The sequence below is a fragment of the Monodelphis domestica genome, chromosome 2 (genome assembly GCF_027887165.1).
Source record: "Monodelphis domestica isolate mMonDom1 chromosome 2, mMonDom1.pri, whole genome shotgun sequence".
Lineage (NCBI taxonomy): Eukaryota > Metazoa > Chordata > Mammalia > Didelphimorphia > Didelphidae > Monodelphis > Monodelphis domestica.
This window is the reverse complement of record NC_077228.1, coordinates 197104657-197119570: the sequence shown is the minus strand read 5'-3', so window position 1 is coordinate 197119570 and position 14914 is coordinate 197104657. Positions and strand designations below refer to the sequence as shown.

The window sequence follows — 14914 nt, the reverse complement described above, 5'->3', positions numbered from 1 at the left end:
CTAAAGGGACTCTCCTCCTGACTCTAAATCTATGGTTCTTTGATCCTAGTGTTTCAAACTATTTAGAGCTTTACTTCTTCAGGAACTCCTTTCTTCAGAAACTTTATTTCTTCAGAAAGTATAGAAAGAAGAGAAGTACCTCCAGAAGGAATGTATTCATAAAATTTGTCAGAATCATGGTTCTGTGCCTGAACCCTGTAGGTCTTACTAAAAAGGTATGATGATAATCCCTAAGGATCAGGAAGGGTCTTAAAAAAAAACAACCCAACTCTTCTTAGTTTAAATTAAAAAAAAAATTAAAATCCTTACCTTCTGCCTTAGAATCAAGTCAAGTGACTTGCCCAAGGTCATATAGCTAAGAAGTGTCTGAGGCCATATTTGAACCTAGGACCTCCCATCTTTAGTTCTGGCTCTCAATCCACTGAGCTACCCAGCTGCCCCCCTTAGTATAAATTTCAAGACAAAAGAGTGGTGAGGGATAGGCAATTGGGATTAATAAATGACTTCGAAGAGTCATAGAGCTTGGATGTGTCTGAGGTCCCATTTGAACCCAGGACCTCCCAAATCAAGGCTTGCTTCTCTATCCAGGAAGGGTTTTAAATCAGTCTAAACTAAAATATATTAATTATTAGTCAAATACAGTTTATTCTTAATCTGTCCAAGGGTATGAAAATCATTTATCCAGAAGTAAAACAAAAAAAAAAGAGGTCTTGAACCATGTGGATTCCCTTAATTTATCAGTGTAATCTAAACAATGCATCTATGCAGAAAAAACTTCTCTGGATCAAAATAAATTTTCAACCAATTCAAGAATAAAGTATGCAAGTGATCTTTGTAAAAGTATTAGAGGATGGTGGTAGGGAGAGAAATAGAGCTGAGATTAGAGATAAACAGATGTGATAAAGGATTGACAGGGCTGCTAAAATTTTGTGTGGTGAAGCAGCTCTATTTTGATTTGGATAACTATTTTTGTTCGACATCAGTGCCTTGGAGCCAATTTATAAGTAAACCTAATGCATTCGTTTCAGCTGTCCACTTCACAAAAATAAATCTACTTTAATTATCATGGTCACATGCATGCAAACATCTGGGAGAATTTATCAAAATGTTGATGGTCCTCAACAGTTGAAACATTTTAAGAAACATAATTGTTTTTCAGTCATCTCATTTTGCACCATTTTCTAGCAAGGTGAATGCCAATGACATAAAAATTAACTCTAGCAAGCAAAACATTTCCATCAAATCTTGCTATTTAAGATGCTTCTTTTTAGGCACTCTCTCTTCACAGTCAATCCCTGGCCTGTTCTAAGAAAACACGGCAATGTTTTTCCAAGTATGAAATCAATAGGAGCATTAAACAGTTCCCCAAATTAAAACATATGAAAAGGCTCATCCAATATAAAAAACAGGGGAAAGTGGAGACAAAAAAAAAATCCATTTGATGCATGTCATGGAAGGAAGCAAAAAGAAATTCTATTTATTAAGTAGGAATTCCAAATACTTGCATCATCTTTATTTGTCCTTTAGTTAATCAAGGTCCTCCCATTTGCTCCATGCATCAAAATGACCTTTTAAAATAAACAACAAGCTAGAACTGGAATCAGAAGTCAATAGAATAAGAAGCAAATTACTTATTTAAGCTCAGTCTGGGCCAGCAAGACCCTTGTGGAACATGCATTCTGGGTTATCTCCTTAGAATGGGTCTGCAATAGCAGCAGGCAAAGGACTTGAATTCTTACCAATAAATTTCTGGGGCATCGAGCTTTTTCGTTTGGCCACGTTGGTTGCTAATCTGTCCAGCACAAGAGCTCTTTCCGTTCCCATCTCTGCTTTGAGATGTCTTGCCTCCACGCTGGCTGGTTTGGGAAAATGGAAGAAAGAAGGGAAAAAACCAAACAAACAAACAGGTAGGTAAGAGGGAAACGTTTAGAGATCTGATGCACACTTGGTGGCTGTGGCTTCCTGCCTAAGGCTGTCTGGACGCTTGCAGAGGGTCCCTGCTGCGGTCAGGGACGCCAGCAATTGAGCCATGTACAAACCTTGCTGTCTTAGGGCGAGGTAGGAAAGCCTGACCCATCCCCAACCAATACCTTCATTAGCATGAGGAAGTACAGCGTGAAGAGCCAGGCTGTGGTTGGTTACCAAAGAGCGAGAAAGAGAGAACTTGTAACCCCTGCTCTGCTTTCTTTCCGATTCTGAGTGTGCGAGCCACCTGCAGCCTGGATTATCTAACAGCGTGTCAGGGGGCAGAAAGTGGGTGCCCTGCAGAAAGGGCCCCCCTTGGGCTAAGGCGCTGCTTCCAAACAGCTTTCTCAAAAAGCAAAGCAGCAAGAGATCGGCTTAGTGACTTGGACTTTTAGGCTTCATGCTTGTGTGCATTTGTGTGTGTGTGTATTTAGGTATTTAATACCTACATCTATATTTTTGCATATGTATGTGTGTGTATATTTAGCCTCTTCTTTCTGTTCTTTTCTATTTGTAGGGCAGTAAATGCCAGCTTCTGTGGAAATGCCTTGGGCCCATCTAACAAACTCTTTGCTCTTTTTTTTTCCCCCCTAAGAACAGATTTTTTTAGCTGATTGGTCACTGTATGAACCTCTGAATGAGGCACTGGGTAGAATGGCTGGGCTCGGACGTAGGAAGATTTGAGTTCAAATCTTGATCACTTACCCCCTCCACCTTAGTTTCCTCACTTGTAAAATGAGGGCGAGTGTTGATAGAGCTCTATAAGATTTGCAAAATGCTTAGCTCATTTTCTTCTCACAAGAACCGTGGGAGGAAGGTTCTATTATGATTCCCCATTTTACAGATGAGGAAACTGAAGCTGGATGCTTGCCCAGAGTCACAAAGCCAGTAAGTCGGAGGGAGGAATTGAATTCAGGTATTCTTGTTGTTCAGTCATTTTCAGTCATCTCTGACTCTCCATGACCTCTTTTAGATTTTTTTTTAATATGACATTTGAATGGTTTGTCACTTCTTCTCTAGTTCATTTTACATTTGGGGAAACTGAGGCAAACAGGGGCGACTTGTCCGGAGTCACACTGCTAGTATCTGAGGCAGGATTTGAATTCAGTTTTTTTTTTTGGCTGTTCAGTCATTTTCAGTCATATTTGACTCTCCATAATCTCATTTGTGTGCTTTTTAAAAAAAAATGAATGGTTTGTCACTTTTTCTCTAGCTCATTTTACATTTGAGTAAACTGAGGCAAACAGGGGTGACTTGTCCAGAGTCATACTGCTAGTATCTGAGGCAGGATTTGAATTCAGTTGGTTTTTTTGTTGTTGTTTTTTTTTTTTGCTGTTCAGTCATTTTCCATCATATCTGACTCTCCATAACCTCATTTGTGTGCTTTTTTAAAAAAATGAATAGTTTGTCACTTTTTCTCTAGCTCATTTTACATTTGAGTAAACTGAGGCAAACAGGGGTGACTTGTCCAGAGTCATACTGCTAGTATCTGAGGCAGGATTTGAATTCAGTTGGTTTTTTTGTTGTTTTTTTTTTGCTGTTCAGTCATTTTCCATCATATCTGACTCTCCATAACCTCATTTGTGTGCTTTTTTAAAAAAATGAATAGTTTGTCACTTTTTCTCTAGCTCATTTTACATTTGAGTAAACTGAGGCAAACAGGGGTGACTTGTCCAGAGTCATACTGCTAGTATCTGAGGCAGGATTTGAATTCAGTTGGTTTTTTTGTTGTTTTTTTTTTTTTGCTGTTCAGTCATTTTCCATCATATCTGACTCTCCATAACCTCATTTGTGTGCTTTTTTAAAAAAATGAATAGTTTGTCACTTTTTCTCTAGCTCATTTTACATTTGAGTAAACTGAGGCAAACAGGGGTAAGTGACTTGCCCAGAGTCACACTGCTAGTAAGTATCTGAGGCAGGATTTGAATTCAGGTTTTTTTGCTGTTCAGTCTTTGTCCATCCTATCTGACTCTCCATAACCTCATTTGTGTTTTTTTTTTTAAATGAATGATTTGTCACTTCTTCTCCAGCTCATTTTACATTTGAGGAAACTGAAGTAAGCAGGGGTAAGTGAGTTGCCCAGAGTCACACAGTTAATAAGTATCTGAGGCTGGATTTGAAGCCAGGACAAGGAATCTTCCTGACTCTAGGTCTGGTACACTATCCACTGTACTGCCTAGCTGCTCTGAAGAATTCAGGTATTCTAAATCCAAATCCAGCAGTCTTATCCATTGTACCATTTAATTGCAAAGTGAAGGGCTTGGAGCCCATGAACTTTAAGGCTCCTTCCAATTCTACACCTCTGAGCCTATGAATCCTTCAAATCTGATTTACTGAATTTCCAAACTTGATTCAACAATTAAATTCATTTATTGGACCTCAGTTTCCAAATGTCGCAGTTCATCGTAATACCCTGAAGTGAAGCAGTAACATTAGCCATTCCAAAAACATGTTTTCTATTCTGTACGCTGTCCTAAGTTAATACTGCAAAAAATATCCACCTCTCTCCTCAGTATATCTTAGGAATTTCAGGAGCACAAATTTCCACCAGCCCAAGAAAGAAAACATTGAAAGATGGTTCTCAGACTGCCTTGAAAGGATGCAATTGGAAGTACTATGCTAGGAATCAGAGGACCTGGGTTTGAAAATTGTCTCTAACACTTAGTGACTTGGACAAACCTCTATAGATTCTCATCAATAAAATGAGAGAGTTGGAATACACCCATCTAAGGATTATTCCCACTCTAGCATCCTATATATCTATTAGCAGCCAAAAACTCAGTCATAGCTATAAAGTTTGCATCATTTGAAAAAATATTTCCCTACATCATATGGCTGGGAGATTTGGAGTTTGCGAAGGTATGAGGGTCATCAGGGAGAGAGGTATGAACCCTATATTCTCTGGGCGGACAATGTCTAAGAGCCAAACACTTCAGTGCCCTCAACAGATATGTGTCTGGTGTCCAGAAAAAAGAACAAAAAAGCTGCCACCTCTGCCATGAGTCAAAAGGAAACTGATCACCAGTGGGGAGCAAAGATTCAAAGAAAATAAATCCTTCTAGACTAATCCCATTTCTTTTTTGGTTCTCAAAGTGTGGTCCAGGGACTCCCCTAGACTAAGGTCCCTTCAGGGGATCATCAGCATCAAAACGAATGTCAAAATAATAATTCTAAGACATCTTAATCTATAATAAGGTAAATATTGATCAATATAACTAACATAAGCAAAAGTTCCTGGGGGAAGGCTTTCAGCAATTTTATTTTTAAACCCTTACCTTCCGTCTTGGAACCAATAGGTTCCAAGGCAGAAGAGTGGGAAGGGCTAGGCAATGGAGGGTTAGGTGACTTGCCCAGGGTCACACAGCTGGGAAATGTCTGGGGCCAGATTTGAACCCAAGACCTCCCATCTCTAGGCCCAATGCTCAATTCACTGAGCTACCCAGCTGCTCCCTTTCAGCAATTTTTAAGAAAGTAAAAGGGTCCTGAGAACAAAAAAGTTTAAGAACAGCTAGACAGCAGGAATGTTACAGATCTATGATAGTCTGATTTTAGCAAGGAAATTTGGTCCAAAAAAAAAATCTCATAATATTATTGTGGACAAGGAAGAAATATAGAGTGGGATCAGACCAGGTTGAATGAATGGACCCCCAAAAGTGGCAATTCATGTCAATCTGTCCAGATGTCTTTAGTGGAATGCCAGAGGGCTTTGTCCTTGGCCCTGGGATATTCATTGCTTATCAGTGGCATGAGTGAGAGGACATCTAGCATCAAATTTGTAAATGACACAAAGTTTGGAGGGACAGCCAATACTCTGAATAACAGAATTAAAATCCAAAAAGATCTAAAATAACGGGTTTCCTAGGAATAAATGTAAAGCTTTATATTTAAGATTGTAGAAGGAAATGAGCTCCTGGGTATAGGATGGGGTAGATGGGAATAGAGTTGAAGCAAAGCAGCCGTGGATGTTAAAAAGACCTGGGGATTTTGGTGGATAGCAAACTGGATAGGTGAAATGTATTATGGAAGTAAAATACTCTTCCCCCACTTTAAAAATTAATTTGATCTTAAGCTTCCCTAATAGAAGCATTGTCCAGAAACAAAAGAGGTTATAGCTTCACTTGTTTATGCCTTAGTCCGACAAGAGTTTTTAGTTCTTGGTGCCACATTTTAGCAGGACTATAAATATGCTGGAGAGCGTTTGGAGTCTAGTGGTCAGGACGTTGAGGAGACCTGGGAGATAATCAGGATGGGTTGAAGGAATTGGGGAGATTTAGGTTAAAGAAGAATTGCATAAGAGGGACAACATGGAGACCTTCAATTATTTGACAAAATGTCACAAAGAACAGGAATTAGATTGTTTTGCTCAGCACTGGGGACAGAACTAGGAATATTGGGCAGGAGCTGTATAGAGAGGCAGGTTCTAGTTCTCTATAAGGAAGTGAGATGGTCTTGAGAAGTAATGAATTCTGTGTTGCTGGAGAAGAGACTGGGAGATCTTTTGTCAAAGATGTTGAGGAAGATTCCTGGACCAAATGGACTCTAAAAGTTCCTCCCAACTTCTGAAATTCTGGGAAAATGTGGGGAAGATTCTAGAACAGGGATTAAGCTTTTTGGGGTCCTTGACCCCTTTGGCAGCCTGGAAAAGTCTACAGACCCCTTCTGAGAAGAACATTGTATATGGATAACAGAAAATACACAGGATTACAAAGGAAACCAAAGATTAGGGAGAATAAAGATGTAATTTTCCCCATCGAAGATCTCTGACCTTCTGAAATCCATCCCCAGACCCTGGGAACCCCTTTGCTAGCCAGTCAAACATGATCACGTTAATGCATGTAAAGATTCATAAGAAAGAATGTAAAATGTGAAACTAACAGCATCTTTCTTTTTCGTATTTTGCAGGTGCTCTGGGACTTTACAGATCAGTCATTTCATGGGAAATTATAAAGACTAATCAGTGTGTCTATTCTAATTCTTTACTATGACTCAGGGAGGCCCATTTAGTAAAAAAAACTATTAAATTACAGATTCTCTGATATCTGGCTATGAAAATAACCTGTGGAGAGAAAATGGGGCTGGAGATGATGAAGATGACCAAATGGACTTGATTTGAATGAATTGCACTGAGAAAACAACTCTGTACAAAGGAAGAAAACTTCCAAGTGAAGGGGCCTGGGCATTATTGATGAAGTATCCAAACTACAACCCTAAGCATCCTGGACACCCCATTGCCGAACTCTAGGATCTTTCTTTTCTTTAAACGCTTACCTTCTGTTTTAGAATCAACATTGTGTTTTGGTTCCAAGGCAGAAGAGGCAATGGGGGTTAAGTGACTTACCCAGGGTCACACAGCTAGGAAGTGTTTGAGGTTAGATTTGAATCCAGGACCTCCCATCTCTAGGCCTGGCTTTCAATCCACTGAACCACCCAGCTGCCCATTTTCACTGAATGTGTTCCATTCCTGGAATTCTCCCTCTCCTGGATTTCCTGCCTTCCTTCAAATCAGAGCTAAAATTCCATGATCTACAGGAAGCCTTTCCCAATCCCCCTCTAGTGCCTTCCTTCTGAGATGATCTCCAATTTACTCTGGCTCTAGCTTGTTTGTACATCATTGTTTGCATGCCATCTCCTTCATTGGGCCATGAATTCCTTGAGAGCAGGGATTGCCTTTTGCTCTTCTTTGTATCCCTAAGCATACAGTGCCTGGTAGACAGTACATAACTTTTTAAAACTCTTACCTTCTGTCTTTGAATCAATATTAATTATTGGTTCCTTCAAGGCAAAAGAGCGGTAAGAATTAGGCAATGGGTGTTAAGTGACTTGCCCAAGGTCACACAGCTAGGAAGTGTCTAAGTCAAATTTGAACCCAGGACCTCCCATCTCCAGGCTGGCTCTCTATCCATCTAGTCACTTTACTGACCCAGGAGATAGTTCTTAAAGGGGAACTGGGATATATCGATTAGTTTTCTTTTTCTTTTTTCTTTCCTTCTTTCCCTCCTTCCTTCCTCTTTTTTTTATACTAAAACCCTTACCCTCTACTCTCTATTTGCTATGTTTACCAACAGACTGACTCAACTCTCTGAATTTCTACTGATAATAGTGTCCAATCTCATTTTTGTTTCTAATCTGAAATAGTCTGTTCCCCTGAAATTATTCAACAACTCCTGAATTCTACCCCCTCCCCTACTCCCACGGTCACTTTGATACACAAAGAAAATGCTGTGGATTTACAAAAATCACCTTGGAACAAAACCGGATGAGGAGTTCAGGTGTCGGAAGGGGAGAAAACAGTCAATATGACTAGCTCCTAGTCCTTTGCACTACCCTCAGGACTACACTGTCGACTTATGCAAACAGTCTAGACTTGTCATCATGCCTCATCATGTCTCAGAAATGCTCGAGGCAGGCAACCAGTTTGGCAAGTTAGTAAGGGAACTAAGATAATGGGTTTAAATGACGAAATAGGAAATCCGTTCCTGGGTGGTATTCGGAGGGTTAATGTTGCAAGGAGCTGGGTGCGGGCAATATGGGAGGTGGCAAAGGCATGAGTTGTTTGCACACAGTTTGTGGGTGAGCCCTCAGTCTCAGCCTAACATAACAGAAATAATGACCATTATTAGCAACCAACTTTGAAAGACATGAAGGCACGATTCCATGATTGCATAAATAAGATAGACTAAAAAGACAACAACAATAAGAAAAATGCAGAGCTACAGTAACTGGCTGCTCCCTTAGAAAGATTAACCCTTTCTCATCTGGCCTTGGGTTAGTTGTTTCTATGATGAAATTTCTAAGCCAAAGAAATGGACAGATTTCACTACTGGGTTCCTTCTCTTTTCAGTCTTTCATTAGACCCTGAAGTGTTAAATGGAGTTCACAGAAGAGGCTTCCTGTCTCTTTGATGGTGTGTGGTCACTAGCTGATGGAGAGCAGAAAGTGGGGGAGGGCAGGGAAGAGGGGAGGTTATTGCACAATCGGAATTGTCTAATGAGATTGCTATCGAAAACTTGAGGAAGGTTCTAGCAAAAGGCTACATTAAAAACTTGCCTTTTTGAGCAAGTATGATGAATGATAACCATGAAATATTACTAATCATTTTTGATTTTTGAAAACGATAGCCTTAATATTCACATTTTTAACCCTCTTCTCACCTTGCTCCAAACATAAGGTATTTGGTCTGAAACTCTCAGGCAATACAATCCTTGTTGGAAGCAAAGGGCGTGAGGATTAAAAGTTCTGATGGGGAGCAACTGGGTGGCTCAGCCAGGCCTAGAGATGGGAGGTCCTACCTTCAAATCTGGCCTCAGACACTTCCCAGCCGTGTGACCCTGGGCAAGTCACTTAACCTTCATTGCCTAGCCCTTACCACTCTTCTGCCTTGGAGCCAATAAACTAAGGGTTTTTAAAAAAAGTTCTGATGAACTCCTTCTATATCAGAGGTCCTTAACTCTGTGTGTGTGAGTGAGTGAGTGAGTGAGTGAGTGAGTGAGTGAGAGAGAGAGAGAGAGAGACAGACAGACAGACAGACAGACAGAGAGAGGGAGAGACAGAGAGAGAGAGAGAGAGAGAGACAGAGAGAGAGAGAGTGCTCTTTGGCAAGTCAATAAAACCTATGGATACCATTTCAGAATGTCTTTAAATACATAAAATAAAAATCCTTGGGACCACTAAGGACACCAATTATGTTAGAAATGATCAAAGAACAAATTCATGAAGCCTAGGTTAAGAATTCCTGCTCTAGATGTAAACAGAAACATCTAGGAAATTAAAATAAGGGAAATTATATTCTTCTTCTTCTTCTTCAATTTAATTTAACTCTAGTTCTAACCTGATGCCTCATGAAGCTGAGCTTACAGATTCATGAAGCCTCTGTCAAAGGATTACAAATTCCAGTATGTCCTGCAAAGTGGGAAAAGCCAATATAGGTTTAGCAATAGGCCATGCTATCTATTGGTTTTTGTTAGTTTCTTTCTTTTTCCACTAGTTGTCTACTAATGATTTTATTCTCAATAGTTCTTTTTTAAAACCCTTCCCTTCCCTCTTGGAATCAATATTGTATATTGGTTCCAAGGCAGATAAGGGCTGGGCAATGGGGGGGCCAAGTGACTTGCCCAGAGTCACCCAGCTAGGAAGTGTCTGAGGCCAGATTTTCTCAATAGTTTTTGAAAGAGAGATGTGTTAAAAGATTTGCCTACTTCCATGCTGAGAACTTTATCACCAGAAGACTGACCACTAGCTAATACATGATCAATGACTGAAAAACTCATCTACCAAACCATGGAGGGGTGGGATCCATGTTTGTGCAGGGGGTGTCCATACCAATGCAATCATTGGTACTTTGAAATATCATTCAAAATCTTAAAGAATCCTATTGTTTCTAATCCTTTGGAGCTCAGCTCAAATGCCATCTCATCTGTCAAACCTTGGTGACCTAGTCAAATGGAAGGGATCTCACAGAACTTTATGCAAACCTCAGTTTGCATCCTGCTTCCAGTACTTACTAGGTGTAGAGTCCTGGGCAGGTCACCCAACACTCTGAGCTCTGAAGCTGCCTCCTCCAAAAACTGAGGATTAATACAGTCAGTCACTATGTTACGCTTCCTGAGGACAGTGATTATGGCTTCTTTATCTTTGTATCTCTTCTAGTTCCTAATACATTGTAAGCACTTCATAAATGTTGATTGAATGTTCGTCCTTCTCCCTATACAACATGCAACTTCTGAGTCCTACCCTAAGTATTTACAATTTATGTGATAATTAATATGAGCCTGAATTTATGCCACCTATTAGCCCCCTGTTGAGAGAAAGACAGAAATCAAATGAGAAAATCTAGCAAGTTTTTTTTTTTTGCCTTTTATAATCTTGCATTCTTTCACACAGGTTTTATTAAGTTGTTAGAATACTACTGTGTGATGTCTACTGACACAATAAAAGAAACTCATCAGACTGGATGTTTTGCCATGCTCAAATCTATGCTTTTTCCACAAAATATCAATCTCATGATTCTAATCTGTAAGCTCAAGTCCTGCATCTTCACTTCCTTGAATAACGTTTTCACCAGGATGTCTTAAGAGTACCCCAAACAGAAATCATCTCCCCCAAAAGCTGCCCCTTCTCTCAACATCCCTATTTCTGTTGATGGTTCTGTCAAGCCCACCTCACTCAGCTTTACTCTCTGAATAACTCCTAGTCAATCAGCTGCCAATTCCTGTCCATTCTACTTCCCCATCCATACTTCTCTCATTCGTCCCCCTCTTTCTCCCTCCACTGCTCTCCTTCAGGACTTTATCGCATCTCCCCTGGACTACTGCAATAGCCATCTTGCTGGTTTGCCTGCCTCAAATGTCTCCCATCTGCAGTCTATCACTCACATCACTGACAGAATAATCTTCCTAATGCACAGATGGACCATTTTGTTCCCTTGCTCAAAGACCTTTAGCAGCTCCCTACTGCCTTTGGGATAAAATGTGAAAGCCTGACATTTAAAGCCATTAATAATTCCATTGTAGGTCCTCAACCCTGTCTCATCTCACTCTACGTTCCCACCAAACTGAACTCCCAGCTACTCCCTGACTCCATCCTGTGCCCTCCTCATGCATCCATTACCAGCTTTCTTCCAAACCTGCTCTTTCTGCCTACTGAAGACCCACCTTACATTCTCAGTGAAGTTTAGTTTTATATGTCTCATTTTAAGAAGGTTATAAAGAAAGTGAGAGGGTGAAGAATGATGCCAACCATGAAACAAATAGCTTAGTGTTGAGTAGGAGCACTTTTCATTCTGGATGAGAAGTCACTGGAAACAATTTTGTTGTTGTTTAGTCATATCCCACTCTTCTTGACCTCATTTGGGCTTTTCTTGGCGGAGATATTGAAGTAGTTAGACATTTCCTTCTCCAGCTCAACTAAGGCAAACAGGGTTAAATGACTTGCCCAGGGCCACACAGCTAAGAAATGTCCAAGACCAGATTAGAATTCAGGAAGACGAGTTTTCCTGACTCCAGGGTCAGCACTCTATCCTCGGCACTACCTAGCAATTAGATGTCAAAAATGCAGGAGAACCAGAACTTGACACTGATTGACAAGTACTCTCTTTTATCTGGAGAACCTTTTAACTAGAAGACCTTATAATTTAGTGTTGAACCTCTCTGGGTCTCAAAAATCTCAGCTACAAAATGAGGGGGCTGGACTAAATAATCTCTAAGGTTCCTCCAGCTCTGGATTTGTAATACTTTGATCATTCCCATTTTATGGATGAGTAAGCCCATAGAAAGGATATGTAACTTGCCCAAAGTCTGTTAATTTCCTTACTATCTTTGTGACTTTGGGCAAGTCACATGGGAAATAAGGCAATTAACAAACTCAGGATCTGAACTCAGGCTCACTTTTGACTCTGCATCTACTGATTGTTCTTTTGTTCTCTACCCCAGGTGACTTCCTGTTCCATGAATTATGTATATTTTATTAGATGAAATCACCATTACAGCATGTTCTGTTCTCCAAAAAGAAAACAAAGTTAAACTTAGTTAACCCTTTATTTTTTGCTGATTCTTGAAAAAGTGTCTTGTATACACCCATCAAAGCATCCTATGAGATGTAGATGACCTCAACTTTGATAATTCAGCATTTCCTGAATCATTTTATGTCACTGCAGAGAACTGAATCATTTCTTTTGGTAATTCTGCTAGTTTGAAACTCCTAGTGAGGAATAGTTCTAAGATGTGGGAAATGAGAAATATAAGATGGTAATGATCAACAAAACGGTCATGACTATGTGCAGAAAATTGGCTTTACTTAATTTCTTATTTACTGTATCACTTTTTGGTCAGGAGATCTAGGTTCCAAGACTTTTCTCTTCTAATAATAAGGTATGTGACTTTTGGGCAAATCATTTTATCTATAAAGTCATGGAATTGGAAGAGATCATCTCCAGAGTCCCTTCCTGTTCCAAGAAGTCTATGATTTCCTCCAGAATAGTGAATTTTCAAAGCTCAGAAGTTTCTTCCTAATGAAAAAGGGCCTAGCCTTTTGTCTAAAACCTGGGTTTACCTGTAGACTGGTTATGTTCTCTCTGTCTTTGATTTGGTCTGCTTAGTTTTGTGTTTTCAGGCACGGTAGCTGAGCTCTAGGTTTTAATTTTTTTCTGTGTGGATTTAAACCTGGAGTAAATCTTTCTCTTTAAAAATGAAGTGGGGGCAGCAAGGTAGTTCAGCTCACTGAGAGCCAGGCATGGAGATGGGAGGTTCTAGGTTCAAATTTGACATCAGACTTCCTATGTGATCCACTTCACCCCCATCGCCTCGCCCTTACCGCTCTCTTGCCTTGGAACCAATACACAGTACTGATGCTAAGACAGAAGTTGAGAGTTTTTTTAAAAAAAGAAATAAGGAGGAAATCTATCTCCTTGATAAAACTAATGATGCCATCAGGATGAAAAGCAGAAGCAGTTGCAGACCAACTAAATTCAGTTGGCCAGCTCCTAATATTATTTAAAAAAATCTTTATCTATACAAAGATTTCCACACCAGAGCCGAGCATAACTGAGCAACTCATGGTTTCCACTTCATTTTTTTTCCTGGACTCACACTATTCTGGCCTCAACACTTTGGCAATCTTGGTGTTTTAGGAACTTAAAAATTCTTCAACATCTGATAGTAATTTAACAGAAAGCAATTCATCATTCTCTATAGGAAAAGAACAACTAGCTTAACAAAGTTAAGCAGTACTTATAACAATTCACACTTTCGTAAAGTTTTATGGTATATGCCAAGTTTAGGGTTTTGTGTTCCTCCCATGGTTTTGTTATTAGTATTATTATTAGTATAATAATAATTATTATTAGTATAATTATTATTATAGTATATATAATAGTATAATTATTATTAGTATAATCACCATTTAAAACATTTATTTATTTATTTATTTTTAAACCTTTGCTTTTACTTTTTGTTTTTAAATAAAACTCTCATTCAACAAATTCGTTTCAAGGCAGAAGAGTGATAAGGGATAGGCACTTGCCCAGAGTTACACAATGTGGACACGCCTGAGACCAGATTTGAAAGTCCTCCCAACTTCAGACCTGGTGCTCTATCCACGCCAAAACCTTACTTTCTGTCTTAGTAACAACTCTAAGACAGAAGGGCAAGGGGTAGGCAATTGAGGTTAAGTGACTTGCCCAGGGTCACATAGCTAGCAAGTATCTAAGGTCATATTTGAACCCAGGTCCTCTCTACTCGAAGGCATGGCATTCTATTCACTGTGCCACCTTGCTGCCCCTATAATCACCATTTTATAGGTGAGGAATAGTCTACTAAGAATACAGCTCCTCTCAGAAGTATGGCTCAAACCTGAGTCCTAGGGTTCCTTAAAAAGTACTAGATGGAAATAGAGCCTGGACCTGGATTTCATTTATATACTATACTCTCAAGTGAGGATACAACCTCCATGCTATGAATGCTAGAGTTCCTTCTCTGTCTAGTCCTAGAGAATTGCCCAGAACACAGAAGTTAAGTGACTTGACAAGGGCAGAGCCAGGAATAGAGAACAAGGGAGAAAGACCTGAATTCATGTCCTACCTTTAACATATTATCATTAGATACTTTTAAATTAGTCAGATACTTCAAATTACAGAATCAATAATGTTACATTTTATTAATGACAAACTAAATAATGTCAAATGCAAAATCAATAATGTACTTGGAAGAAAACTAGAATTAGTTTTATTTAAAAAATTAAAATTTTTAAATTAATTAAATTAAATTTTTTAAATTAAAAATTAAATTAAATTAGAATTTAAAAAAAAGATTCAGATTAAATTAAAGAATGATGATCAAAAAAAGGTCTCTGATAGGCACACAAGTGTCCCTTTATTTATAACTAACTCTCCTTAAAAGTCATAAGGCAAAAACAACAAATAAAATGTATGGTTTCTTGGGTCAAAGATGAGCAATAT

At 39.2% G+C, this 14914-nt stretch overlaps 1 protein-coding gene across 2 annotated transcripts in view; it reads right to left on the bottom strand.

Moving 5' to 3' along the window:
• Positions 1–14914, bottom strand: part of IKZF3 (IKAROS family zinc finger 3) — a 96606-nt gene that overhangs the window by 24045 nt on the left and 57647 nt on the right. For both annotated transcript variants that reach the window (XM_007482298.3, XM_007482299.3), the window contains exon 6: positions 1740–1856. In XM_007482298.3, coding sequence (XP_007482360.1) covers positions 1740–1856 — 117 coding nt within the window. The remainder of the gene's footprint in view (positions 1–1739; positions 1857–14914) is intronic.